The following is a 13,514-nucleotide window of genomic DNA, read 5'->3' as shown; positions in this document are numbered from 1 at the left end:
TGAGGAACTGAGCAGCTGCTAGCAACAAAAAGGCTTGGGGCTGTTTTGGGGCTGGGAAGCAAGCTGTGAGTATTAAAGTCTGAGGTGTTGTCAGCATAACTTTCTCCGATGTTTATCTGGGTCCTGCCTGCAAGGCAACATAGCAACCAGGGAGCATCACTGCACTGTGTAAATGCTGGTACGAAGAATTAATTTCAAAAATAATGTCTTTTCTTTCAGTTGTGTTGATTGGAGACTCTGGAGTTGGGAAGAGTAATCTTCTGTCACGTTTCACACGCAATGAGTTCAATCTGGAGAGTAAGAGTACCATTGGGGTGGAGTTTGCCACCAGGAGCATCCAGGTGGATGGAAAGACGATAAAAGCGCAGATCTGGGATACTGCAGGACAGGAAAGATACCGTGCCATTACCTCAGCGTGAGTACTATACCTTTGCTCAGGTTAACAGCAGAATTCTAGCAGAGATGGTACAGACGAATTTATGGGCAGAGGGTTAATGAAATGTATTTCGGACACATGACTAAATCATTACGACAGACTTCAGTGTAGATACAAGTCATAAGACAGCGAATACTTTTGTGTTCCTTGATTAATATAATGAAATAATTTTTAGATTCTAATGATACTGTTATAGGAAAAAATGACCGCTTAAATCAAAAGTGTGGGAAATGCTGTTTGAGTCTTGTGACTTGGGTTTTTTACCTTCCCTGGACATGCTATCCTCCTCGTGTGGTATGAGTGTCATTTCTAATGGAAGCTGGGTACCGTTTGGCATCGAGTTTTGGTCTAGGCATCGTAGCTTACCATGGTGCCAGTGGCTTCTGGTCTTCATTGCTCCCTCAGTCTTGAGACTGAGGGTGTTTTTAGGACAGTTTGCAGCCACAAATTCCCTTGAAATCTCAGTGACTTTGAATTAGTCGCAGCCCTGGAAATGAGGTCTAAGAGTGCATGCTGAATAACCAGTCAGTAGAAAGGCAGCTGTGATAATGCTGACTCTGCAGTGTTTGGCACATCCCTGTTTAGAAGAGTGTTGTTGAGAAGCTTTCATGTACAGCACCTTGTCAATCCAGACAGTGTCTTAAGATGTAACCTCTGGCTGTATCTGTTTCTGTGAAGGTAGTACCCTGAAGTATCTTTTAGAGAAGAAAAAACCAGCCCAAACCTATTGGCAGGTGTAGTTATCCAGGGCATACTCTGATCAGCAAGTTGAAACTTCTTAGTGTTACAGAGGTCTATCAGTTTCTAAAGGTACAAACTTGTTTGTGAGTCATGCACAGATTGAGCCATTTGTATGAAGCCCAAGGTAAGGGGAACTTTTTCACTGAGGTGAAATAGGGTAATGCAGAATAGATGGGAGAGAAATAGCAGAGCATGGAGCCTGAAGGGAATAATCTATAGGGAAGGAATGTGAAAACAAGGTAATGCAAAAGCCAATGTATGTGGCCATTTCCAGTTGCATCTTTTCCATAATTGTTAGCATGTTTTTCAGTTGTTTTTTTTTTTGTGACCCTTAAATAGTTCTTACTGCTGTAAAAGCTTAGCAGAAAAGCTGCTGGCTGAATCCAGTTCAACAACAGACCTGGCTGATGAGAATCAGTAGTCCTGGGATCCTGCCTCTCCTTCGTGTTGGCACGAGCTCTTGCTTGACACATCACCAGGCCAGCTCAGCTTGCTAAGCCAGCAGAACACCAACCAGCAGTGAAAAGTGAATGTTTTCTGCTGATTTGGTGCCTGAATCAGTTCAACAACGTGTCGTACAGGTGCTGGCGGAGCAGAGGAGAAATGATAGGAATGTGTGGCAGACAAATGTGGACATTGTAGGATTGCTGGCATAGGTTGGTTTGTGCTGTCCTGAGCCCTTGGCTTGAGCTGAAACGGGCCCAAACCTGCTCTGAGGGAGCAAACTCTGTTCTCAGATTGCAGGTTTGTGGAGAAGTGTCAGTATAGCCCAGAGTTCCCCTCTTTCCTTTTCAAGAGAGACAGGAGGTATTTGAAAGATCAGCAACAAATCCTGACATTTTACTAAGGACTGTTTTCCTAGTAGAAAGATAAGTTATAATTTCACAAAAATCTTCTAGCAGTACCAATTCTGAAATGCTTTGTGAGTTTTCTTGCACGCTGTTCTAGCAGACTAAAGGTGTCATGGTTTTTGTAGTCTCTTCAGCATTTTGTTACATACACTGGAATTTTTTTAGCAATGCCATTAAAAAAAACCAAACAACCCAGCATTTGGAACTTGGTTTTAGGCTCAAGAAAGCCTAACAACAGTATTTGCATCATCACAACTTCTCCAAAGCCAGAGGAATGTTTTTAACTTTTTAGTAGTAACCAGTATAGGAGAGCCAGTTGGCGTAACTGGGGCAGAGCGCTCTGTAAAGGAATGTGCCTTCTGGTTTCAGATATTACCGTGGTGCTGTTGGGGCTCTTCTTGTCTATGACATTGCCAAACATCTCACCTACGAGAACGTTGAGCGCTGGCTAAAGGAACTTAGAGATCACGCAGACAACAATATTGTCATCATGCTGGTGGGTAACAAGAGCGACCTCCGCCACCTGAGAGCTGTGCCCACCGACGAGGCGCGGGCTTTTGCAGGTTTGTAAACTGTGTTCTGGGCTTTCTGAACGTGACGATGTTGGTGCAAGCTGTAATCACGCTATTGTTGTTGAGGACTGAACTTTCACCTTGAGTTTTATTTTTGACCCTAAAAAGGCATTTAAGGTTTTAAAAATGAAAATATCTTGGCTTATTAAATGGTGTGTGTGGTTGGTTATTTTTTTTTAATCTGGTGGTAGTACATGTTTTTTAAACACTGTCCTTGAGCTGCCTGATAGCTGAAGATTAAACACTTCCTCTAGCAAGGCTAGAAACAGTAAGCAACACTGAGAAGAGAAAATGTCACAATATAAATATAAAATACCACAACACAAAATGTCTTTCCTTCCTTCCTAGAGGCCTGGTTCTACTGAGTACAGATCAATGTGGACATCTGCAAACGAATACTGAACCTTCTCTTAGATGGTGTAGTTTCTGCTCCAGAGCACTGATGCATATAGTAGTGTCATCTAGTTTCATTTAAATGCAGTGATCCTCACACTTGGAAATTCTCAATTGTTGTGAAAAATCAAGTGGGTTATGTGAGCTGCTGCCACTGCATTATTTTTGTCTTGTCCTTATCTTGCAGAGCACTGGTCAAATACTCTCTTGTCCTTATGGGCCTTGGGACACTCGGCTTACTTTTGTGTGGCTGTCAAGCTTGGAGGTGGAATTTAAATGTACAGCCTTTAAAATGCTTCTAGGAATATCACTAGGGCTTCCTTAAACATGTTTTCTGAAGTTTGCTAGTAGGCAAGTACCCTGTGGTTAGTAAAACCGCTTTAAATTTCCAGACAAATGAGGTGGGAAGTCTGTGTAAGGGAAGCAAAACAAGTTAGTAGGCACCCTAGATACTGCATTTATTTGGTTGCTTGGTTCGACATCTTATTTTTTGCCCCTGACTTCCTACCAAGGCTGTTTTAAATAGCTGGTGATGGTACAGGTGTTGCCATTTAAGCTCTGTGATGGAAATTTGCTGGTGTCTGGGCAGGTGGGACAGTACCATTCCAGGTGTGGTGTTTGGGTGTTAAGTCACTTTTTTAAAAAAATAAAAATATATATACCTTTTGCATTGTAAGAGGAAAGAAGAAAAAAAAACTCTATTAGTAGTGGGTTTATTGTAATTTGGAGGTGGGGTGTGACTAGGAAGGCATAGGTCTGGTTATCTTTTTGGGGTTGCAGAGGAGAATTGTGACTCCTGTTGCAGTCAACACGCTTTTGCCTGTGCTCTTGCTCAGGGTACTTGTAGGAGTGATTTGTAGCCAGATGAGAACAATATCGTGTTGCGTGACTGCACAAGGGCTGCAGTGAGGAAAATGTTCTCACATTATGGAAAGGCAGCAGTCAAAGGTGATGCTGCTGAAATGCTAGCAGCTAGATAAATGTTGCACCAAGTTGCTCCTAGTGTAACAGGGGAAAAAAAAAAAAGACTGCCCTGGCTGATTTGGCCTAAAAATAAAGGTGAAAGCCTCAAAGTAAAGGTGAAATAAAGTGCGATTAAAGTTTTTAACTGAATCACTTGTTATTTATTACAGAAAAAAATAACTTATCATTTATTGAAACTTCTGCTCTGGATTCAACAAATGTAGAAGAAGCCTTCAAGAACATCCTTACAGGTATGGTTTGTTATGGATTCAGAGGACCTGCTGAGGTAGTGAGTGATCTTCATGGACGTGTTTTGCAGTTATCCAGAATGTTTTGGAAATGAATGTTGGGAATGATGATTAGTTTGCAAGGCTTCTAATCTTACCTTTGTGTTCCGCCTCCCACCCCACACCTACCTTTCTGTCCATGAATCTGGACGTTTCTAGTCTCTTGATGTTGCCATAAATTCAAGCTGTTGCAATAGCAGTGTTGAGAAGGCACTGGTAGTTCTGTGCCTGCACAGAATGTACATGGTGAAGCCACAGGCATGCTGGGAGGTTAAATGTTCCAGTGTGTTCTCTTGCACCAAAGCAGACTGGTACATAAGATTTTTGTCTAGACTCCTGTGCTGCAGAAGTCCAGTTCTCAGCTGATGGCAAGAGTTGTAGGTGACTGTGCCAACAGCGTAGCTGCACGCAGGCAGCCTTCTGGGAATGTCCCTGAAGAGTCCCAGGAATTGTCTAAGAACATGATAGTGGTCGTGGGCCACAATGAGGCCAGGGCTTGTGATTTCCATGGCCCAAGAATGTTCCTCAGCATGGATAACAGCACGGTGTCCAGCTGCAGCGTCAGACTTGCTGTATGTGTGGGAATGCTACATGGCCCATGCAGTAGGTGCCCTGCATGTAGTATCAGGTATTCCAGGTAGCTCTACTACTTGCCTTTGTTCCTTTTTCAGACTGGGGCTTAAAATTTCCATTCCTTAAAATGGAGCTGTTGCCTGCATATATTTTCTTGGCCCTGGAGTAAGGGAGCACCCTGCTGCACATGAGGTCTAGGATTCACCAGTAAAGCTTTGTTACTGTAGCTGCACCAGCAAGTCCTCCTTACTGTGCTCAGCTGTGGCCAAAGCACTTTTGTTACTGGGCTCACTGGGATTTCCAGCTGGGGTTTTGCAAATTTGAGCTGAGCGCTCATCTAGCCTCTGGAAGAGTGCAGCTCTGTTCTAGGCTAAATGCAGCACGTGGGGAACTTGCTGATTTCCTTCAAAGTGAGGTTGGCCAAGAAATGTGAGTTGTATGGTCATGAGGTAAGAAAAGGAGGAAGGACGGGGCTGAAGTGGCGAGGATATGTGCTGGGAGATATGTAGCCTACAGGGAGTAGAAGTGGGAAGCACACAGAGCAAGAGAGGGGCTTAAAATAAGCACTGTTAATCTCTGTGTTGTTCCTTTGGTTGGGGTGGGTAACTTTTCCTGAATTTGGGGTTTGGCCTAATCTTACTCTAATTTTAGTTGGGCTTTAGTTTGGATGTGTCAGCACTGTATGCTGTAGCACTTTGTGTTCCAGAGGATGTACTGTTCTGGCACCAGTCTGAGGTGACTCTGCGTTTGGGTAGCTCTCTGCCTGAGCTAATCCTTGGAAGCGGAGTCCTGGGAAGCATGGTGCTGTCACGCCCAAGGTTGTTTGAAGGAAACCAGCACAGGCCTGCAGGACTGCTGACTCGGAGCTAACAAACCCTGATAAACCCAAGCATCTCTGCTTTCAGAGACTCTGCTATCCACTCTGTGTTCTGCAGCAGTCGTATCTCAAAGTACTGTTTGAGGCAACAGGGAAGTTGGTATTTCAAAGCATAGTCTTCCACTCCTAAAATGAAGTAATTGGCAAAGAACCCTTAGATCATATCCAATAGGAAGAGGACTATCAAACGTGTTGGATTACTGTTCTACCTCTGGCTGCCCCATGAGACCTGAATCTTGTCCTGAATGGGGGAAAACACCCTATAAGTTGTCAGTGTGTTTGTTCTGTCTCTTGAAAAGCTCTTTAAGGTCCATACCATCAACATAAAGAGTTGGCAAGATCCAGTTCCTGACTATTGCTTACCATAGCTGAATTCTAGACCGATAAACTCTCTATAGTCTCGCCCCGTACGCTGTTCTGTGAAGTTGTGCCTGGTTTACATGTCTCACCACATCTCAAGATGAACATTTAATGAGCTTTATTGTGACCGGATAGTGATTTCAGTTAAACAAGAATGAGCCTTTGTTCTGGTTCTACTTGGTTATCAGGAAGTGTCTGGTGGGATGTTGCTTATTGGATGCTGACCAAAAAAATTGGCTTTGTAGTATTGTTTCTTGATTATGAGAGCCTATTATGAGGAAAAAAGCTGAATTTTACAGTGACTTCTTTAAGGCAGGGTCTTTTATGTTTCTTTTGCAGAGGTGTGCAGGGAGTAAGAACTGTTGGGATCACTGGGTCTGGTGCTGGTCAACTCTGTTGGTACCAGAAAGGTGTTGCAGTGAGAGGAAGACCAAGAAGAGGCAGGGAGGAGAAATAGGATAGCTAAGCTGCTCTTAGAAGTAAAAAGCCTGAGAGCCTAGGAATGGGTTATATTTGCTGCCCAGCAAGATTTGCATTGAGTTAGTAGAGCTTTTGGTGAAGCAGCTGGAGAATACTGCTGTTAAGACAGAGCCGCAGAGAAGACCACCCGATGCCTGAGCTGGGACTGTCTCTTGTGCAGGGCAGCCTTACAGCAGGTTCACCGCTTCTCTGTGATGCTTGGCTGGGTCTGAGGCAGCTTGCCTGGCACTTTGAGGTGGTATCTCTAGTTTTAGTGCTCTGAGCATAGTTCAGCAGTTGCCAACCATCCTGTCTTCAACGTTGTCCTGAGACTGCAGCTGGGTAGAGAAGATGGCCTAAGGTTGCACTAGGACAGAGCCCCTGATCTGTAACAGAGCAGATACTTGGGGAGCCAGAACTCGAGCTGAGGTCAGGTCTTAGTAAACTGAACTCAAGACGCTATCTCTTAGCAGCATTCTGGGCTCTCAGAAGTGTTGAGATTGTCCCGTTCAGGTACAGTGGGTATGTGGCTAGTAAGATGAGTAGTCCTGAAAAGGCTATTCCTAAAGTGAGTATGTGCAGGAGAACCATCCTTCTAAGGGAGGAAAAGAAACCTGTGAAAATGTGCTGTGTGGAGCCAGGAGTTGGAAGCGACTGCAGGGGACTTGGAGGAGGGAAGAGGGTGAGAGCAGCAGGACAGGAATTTCCTTACTGGCCACCAGTTTGAGGGATCACTAAAGCCTGAAAAACCCCCCCAAACAGATGCTACTGCAAAGAAAAGAGGGCTTGGCAATGACTCTGGAGAGCTAGCATTACAGTACACCACTGAGCACGCAGGAAGGGGCTGTGACAACCTGTGTGCAGCTCTGCTTGTCCTGTTCAGCAAAAAGAGCTGAAGGTAGCCAATGGCAACAAGATCAGTCTTGGGTTAAAGGTTTCCATTTTAAGCAATGTAAATATGTGCAGCTTATTTAAAAAAAAAAAAAACACAACATAAACAAAACCCACAGAGTCCCCCATGATTTTTAATTCTTACTAAAGACTTAAGGTATTGCTGTTTTGAGCCTGTGGCTGTATGAATGTGACCATAATATTTACTGCAGACTTCCAGGGAGGTACTTGCCCTTTTCCTGTCTCACAACGGAGGGAAGTTGGAACAAGTTAGTGAAATAAGTAACTTAAAAACCTTAGAACTTAAATTATTTCTACTAACTATGCAGTTCAAATGGTTTGTTTCTGAAAGCTTTCAAGCTGGCAGTCTCTCTTCAGTGGTTACAGCTTTGTGGATCTGTGTGCTTTCAGGCATAAATTAATTTGAGTCAAAAAAATTAATTCTCTCAGGAAAAGCATTTTCAGATCAATATGGGGCTTTATGGAACAATGTGGCTTTTTGCTGGCATAGGTGGGAAAACTGATTTGTTACGGAGAGGAGGAGGCATTTCTATCATTTGGTAGTAGCAGCTTGCCAGAAGGTGAAGTATGAAATAGATACCATCGCTGCTGCTGTGCAATGATGTTTTGCAAGCTTCCTGTTGACTGGTGTTGCCAGATTAGGTTGCCCATTTTTATATCAAAAATAAGATGATTCCCTGTTCTTTCCTGCTCCTTTCTCATTTAAAAAGCCTTTTAATAATAACCATGTTCATGGAGTCATTGAAAAAGAACGTGATAGGAAGCACTGTTGTGGAAGACAGTAGGGAATCTTGTCTTAATAACTTTTCCAGACAGAGCTGGTGTGTCCATTACAGAGCTGGGAAGCCAGCCAGATGTTACATGCCACAGCTGGTCAGACTAGATTCCCTTTCACAGCTCTCAAGTTAAAATCTTCTCATTCTTGGGTTCTAGCATCTTCTTTGACAGCTTGCTCTGACATGTGTGTGTGCTCCATTGGAGACAGAGTCTTTCTGGGCTCTAACAAGTCTGTTCTCATTTCAGAAATCTACCGCATTGTTTCGCAGAAGCAGATTGCAGATCGGTCTGCGCACGATGAGTCTCCTGGCAACAACGTAGTCGACATCAGTGTCCCACCAACCACCGATGGACAGAAATCCAACAAACTCCAGTGCTGTCAGAACCTGTGACCTCCTGTAGATGACTCTTGTGCCCTTCACTTCGTCTGTGCTTCATTTAGAAACTTGTGTGCACTTCTTCTCTCCTGTGACTCCCTCTTCCCTCCTTTACCCCATTCCTGAGTCCCCCCCCTTTCATCTTAGGGCTTTAATTGTAGGGCTAACATTCCCCTGCCTCTCAAATCCCTTTCAATGTGGTAACTTTTGGGCTTGAAATGTAGGCACTGATCTGATAGACATGTTTGTGCTGGAACATCTGCTGCTGGATATTATCCCATGAAACACTCTCCTCAAATGGTTTTGGGGTTTTTTTTACTGGGAGAGAAACCATGGAGACTTGACTATAACAGTTGATTAAATAACTACATTTAGGTGACAAGGTTTTTTCCTCCCATAGTCTGATACATTTTTTTTTTCTTGTGTTTCTGTAAACATGGGGGAGAAATTAAAAGAAAATAGCTATCCTACCAAATGCTCTGTTTTCTGTCCTGATAAAGTCTCACAGTGAGGTTTTTAGTGGCTGCACACACATAAGAAAGCTGTTGAAAATAACATTACTTATTGTGTAATTACCCCAATACAGTTAGTCTGGCTGTGTAGTTTACTGTTTCCTGCTTGGGAAATCTTTCTTGTTTTATTTGGGAACAATGAAGTATGTCTGCATTGCTTTCTCTGCCACCATGAATGCCTGTGCTGCTTGTGCAGGCTTTATGAAGTGGATTAATATTTATTCATGGCTTATGTTAATCAGTTAACATTATTGTACAGTAAGTGCCAGCATATTGATTTCAGAAACCTTTTGCAACCTGTACAAGTAGGCTTATTTTGTACTGTAGATCAGTGTCTGAAAGCAGGATCTTCTGTAGTTCCAGGATTTTTTTGCATGCTGCTTTTTCCCTAGATCTCTCCTACCCCTGTTTGAGTGAGTGAAGCAATATTTTCATGTCATGTATATACCTGCACTTGTAAGGGTTTTGATTGTTGTAGAGGAACACAATACTTTATACATTTTGTAAAACTTCTGCAGAACCATAGCATCTTGAACTTTCTCTTCATGATCTTTCACTGTTGACCTTGTGCATAATCTTCTTGACCTCTACTAAAATGCATAATATTAAGATTTCACATAACTACTAACCTGTTGTTTTTCTCTTATTCTGTTTTTCTGAATTGCAGACTGTAATTCTCAAATGATTGTACTTCACCTGATGTAACAGCTTTGTCATCAGCAGGGCTAACTGCTACAACACTTTGCTTTGTTGGATGGGAAGAGTGTTATCACAAATTCGTGTAGTCAGTCTCTTGCTAGCTTGTGAAAATCCTCTATGATGATGGCTTCTCATCAGTCACTAGCTCTTACACACTTGCATCCCCTCCAGTATACGCTGAATGTTATGATGGGGCTAATACTGGGTCAGACTATCTAAAGGAAGAGTTGGAGACCATCTGCTGCTCTCTGAAGGCTAGTGAAGCAATTTGCAGTGAATTTTTGCTCTGTATTCTGAGACTTGATGAATTCTACCTGCATGTTAGCAAGTTGATTTTTCTGTTCTGATACAAAGCAAATATGAAACTTTGATTTGTGCTTGAAGGGGAAATCTGACATTCCAGTCTCAACGGTTCTCTCTGGTTATGTAATAAAATTAAGGCCAGTTAACTCTGGTGGATTTTCTTTTGTAAGATTTCCAGACCAATGCCTTTAATTTTGTACTGTATGCACCTAGAGGGCCATAGTAGAAAGCAAAGGGTGCACGTGGTGCCTAGCATTTCCACTTTTTAGCTTTGTTTAGAGAGGATGTGTTCAAGGTGAAGGGGCGCATGCTTGCAGCCTAATTCCCTTGAATGAGGATCTGAATTCTTCTTCAGGCATCACAGTGTTCTGTCCTGAGGGTGTCCCAGTTTGGGAAGCACTTTCAACACTTGATATTTACTTTAATAGCATCCTGTTGAGAGAAGGTGCAGCCAGTGGGAACTGGAGATGTCTCCTTTTTGGTGGTCCTAGACCAGAATGTGATATGCAGTCGGTGTTCAGAAGGCTGGCAGATGAGCACACCATCAGAGAGAATGGAAAATTCTGAGATACTGAAAAGATTTCATTCAGGAACAGGTGGACACTAGTGGAGCTGGGCTCCTTAATTTTTGAACAAAACTTTTTATAAAAATAGTTGAATAGCATGAGGAAGAATCATGCTGTTAAGAAGACTTACTAGTTCAGGGTGATGTATCAACGTGTTTACTTTGCAAATCCTGTTCTTAACATGAAGTTTCTAGAATCAATCTGGCCTGGTGTAAGACATTGAAAAGCAGTTTAGTCACTTGTCTCTTAAGAGATTTTCTTTAGTCTTTGTCTTTGTGGAAGGCCCTAAACTTTGCCTCAGAGTCCCAACAGAAGATTCATGTCTAGGGCTTAAGTGCAGTTAGATTATACGGGCATTGAAGAGACCTTGTACAACTTCATTGACCAAAGCCCCTCCAAGCAGGTGGATCTGGACCCATGCTGTTCGTGCCAGGAGGGTTGGGTTATTTTTGAGCTCTGCTGTGTGATGTGGAAAGGCCTGCTGCATTTTGCCGCAGGACTGTTTGGCATACCCGAGATGTGGGAAGCACGTGTGTGTGCACATGTACACACGTATAGCTTCTGTGAGCACTGTACGTTAAGCGGTGGTTTTATCTGCTGCAGTCACTCCGATTATTAGACTAGCTTTCCCGGATTGCTGTGCTGCTCTCCAGGCAGTTCGAGATGCAGCCCTTCTGTGGGTTTGAGACAGCTTTGCCTAGGCTAAGCACAGGGCCATTAGTGACAATAGAAAAAAAAAGAACAGGGGACCAGTTCTGCCTGGTAAAACCATCTTCCTGTGCATAGACAGTGGAAAATGTTTTTGATCTTGAGTGTTTTTCTGAAAGCATTGTGTGCTCTGCAGAAAACCCAACCTGCTGTTGGTGATGGCTACTGAAATTGCAGAGGGCGAGACTTGGAGGAATCCTAAGGAAGCTTGAAGTGTTGAAGAGCTGTCTGCCTGATCAGAGAAGCTTCAATAGGCCAGACTCCTGAACCATGCTTTCCTGATGTAAAAATAACAGTTAACTGTCACCTCACCTGGACTCTTCATGCTGCAGCTTCACTGGCTCTGAATCGCTCAGTATTACTGTCAGGAAAATAGAAAAGGTTCCAGCTCTCTTCCATCTGCCAGAAGAGGTGTGAGGGCAGAATTTGGCTCATGTTGATGAAAACTCCTGATGACAGGAAAGCTGCCTGTGAAAGGAGGAACATGTGCTATACTTGCTTTAGTTGGATGTTGAAGATTACTTTAACTATTGAAAAGTAACACTAAGCAGCACTGGGTGCTTACCACCCAGTGTCAGTGATACACACCTCAGTTGAAGGGTCCTGCTGATATTTTGAATAGCTCCTCTAATTCTGCATTAGACAGGAGTTTCTTCTGCTAACCCTGCTAATCATGGGAAGAATAAAGGCAAAAATTAACACATAAAAGTGATTTGGGAGTAAGCACATAAACAGGTAATTGATAAAATAAATTCCTGGGGCAGACTGACTCAATCTAACTTCTTTTATTCCTGTTGAGTCAGGTGCTTACAGACTGGGTCAGTTAAAGTCCAGGATCTCCACCCAGAGTTTGTTGCACAGGGCAAGAACGTTTGGTTCATAGGAAAGTTTTAAAAGCTCTATACTTGTAAAAATCCAGACAATGAGTGACTGCTTGCTACTTTGTTAAAAATATTTTTGTGTGTGCTTGTGAGACCATCAAAATTTGGTGGAAGCAAAAGGCACTATGATCCCTTCTTCCCCCTGTGGTTGCTTCTCAGCAGTTCTAGCAGGTTAGAAGCAGTAGAAGGACTGCTGCATCTTAGAGACCCCCCTGTTTGGGTGGTGTTCTGTTAGATCGCTTGTAATGACCCCACAGTATGTGGAAAGGCTGGTAGCAGAGTATTCTTGTGCGGACAGGAGAGCTCTCTCAGCTGGACATGCTAAGATGGTAAGGATTGGTCTGTGCCTTTTATTTTGAGCAGGTCACTTCCCAAAAGCTGCTTGGAAGGAGGTACAGGAGGCATTTTTGCTTCCTGTTCCAGATGTTGTGGATATGGTCTGTTTGTGGGCTGTTAACAGCTGAGTCTTACCTATGCTTGGTGAGAGTTTCCCTTCCAAGTAAGAACTTGTGTAGAGCTTCTGGACTCACTAAGAAAAAAAGACCTTAATGAAGTTACTCAGTCACTTAGGGAGGCCCTTTTCCTTCATAAAAACCAAGGAGATAACAGTATTAAATGCAGGGGCCTGAATTTCAATTAGATGTGAAGACTAATAGTCCTTTAGGTAAAATACAGTCAGGGCTGATGTTGGATTCTTTTGACTTGCGGACTCCTAGAGTCTTAATACAGTTTGAATGGTGGTGTATGGAATGTTTCATGAAATGAGTATTTCCAGGGCTGCACTGTTTCAGTAATTTGTATTTTAAACTGGCCAGATAATGCACAGTAGTGTTGTCTGTCAGGCTTCATGGGCTATAAATAACACTGGACCTTTATGCAACCCAGAAGAGAGGTTCCTTTCATTTACTTTTATTCCTAGTTCCTGTGTTAAGTGCAATTCACTTTGTAAATATACACATCACTTGATTTTTGTGCATGGTTATGCTGTATTGTGGATATAAAGATTGCCAAATCAGAGCGTGTGTGTAAAGTTCTGTTCCAAACGCAACTGCGGAATAAGGTGGGTCCCTCGCTGTCTCCAAAGGGGTGTCGGAGGCCCAGCCGCGGCCCAGGGTGTGTGTGCTCAGGTCTTTGCCCTGCGGGGAGCGGCAGCCCGGCCCTGGGAGTTCCTTGCCCTGGATCCCCGCTCCCCCCGCCAGCAGATGTTCCCATCGCTCCGGGAGGCGGCGTTAGGCCCCGGGGCTCCCGCTGCCCTCCTGCACCGCTG

General features: G+C 43.5%; 1 protein-coding gene across 2 annotated transcripts; it reads left to right on the top strand.

The window, feature by feature from the left end:
* The first annotated feature begins 203 nt into the window (after positions 1-203).
* On the top strand, positions 204-10,238 carry RAB11B (RAB11B, member RAS oncogene family). Of its 2 annotated transcripts, none has more exons than XM_010081731.1 (4): positions 204-415; positions 2,398-2,591; positions 4,127-4,207; positions 8,448-10,238. In XM_010081731.1, the coding sequence occupies exons 1-4, from the start codon at positions 204-206 to the stop codon at positions 8,591-8,593; spliced, it is 633 nt and encodes a 210-aa protein (XP_010080033.1). In that variant the 3' UTR covers positions 8,594-10,238. The 2 variants fall into 2 exon arrangements, with proteins under 2 accessions (XP_010080033.1, XP_010080034.1); XM_010081732.1 differs by having other exon boundaries at positions 8,471-8,543.
* The last annotated feature ends 3,276 nt before the right edge of the window (positions 10,239-13,514 follow it).

The sequence above is a fragment of the Pterocles gutturalis genome, unplaced genomic scaffold (genome assembly GCF_000699245.1).
Source record: "Pterocles gutturalis isolate BGI_N339 unplaced genomic scaffold, ASM69924v1 scaffold45974, whole genome shotgun sequence".
Taxonomy (NCBI): Eukaryota; Metazoa; Chordata; class Aves; order Pterocliformes; family Pteroclidae; genus Pterocles; species Pterocles gutturalis.
The sequence above is the reverse complement of the archived record's forward strand: the minus strand, read 5'-3'. Positions and strand labels throughout refer to the sequence as shown.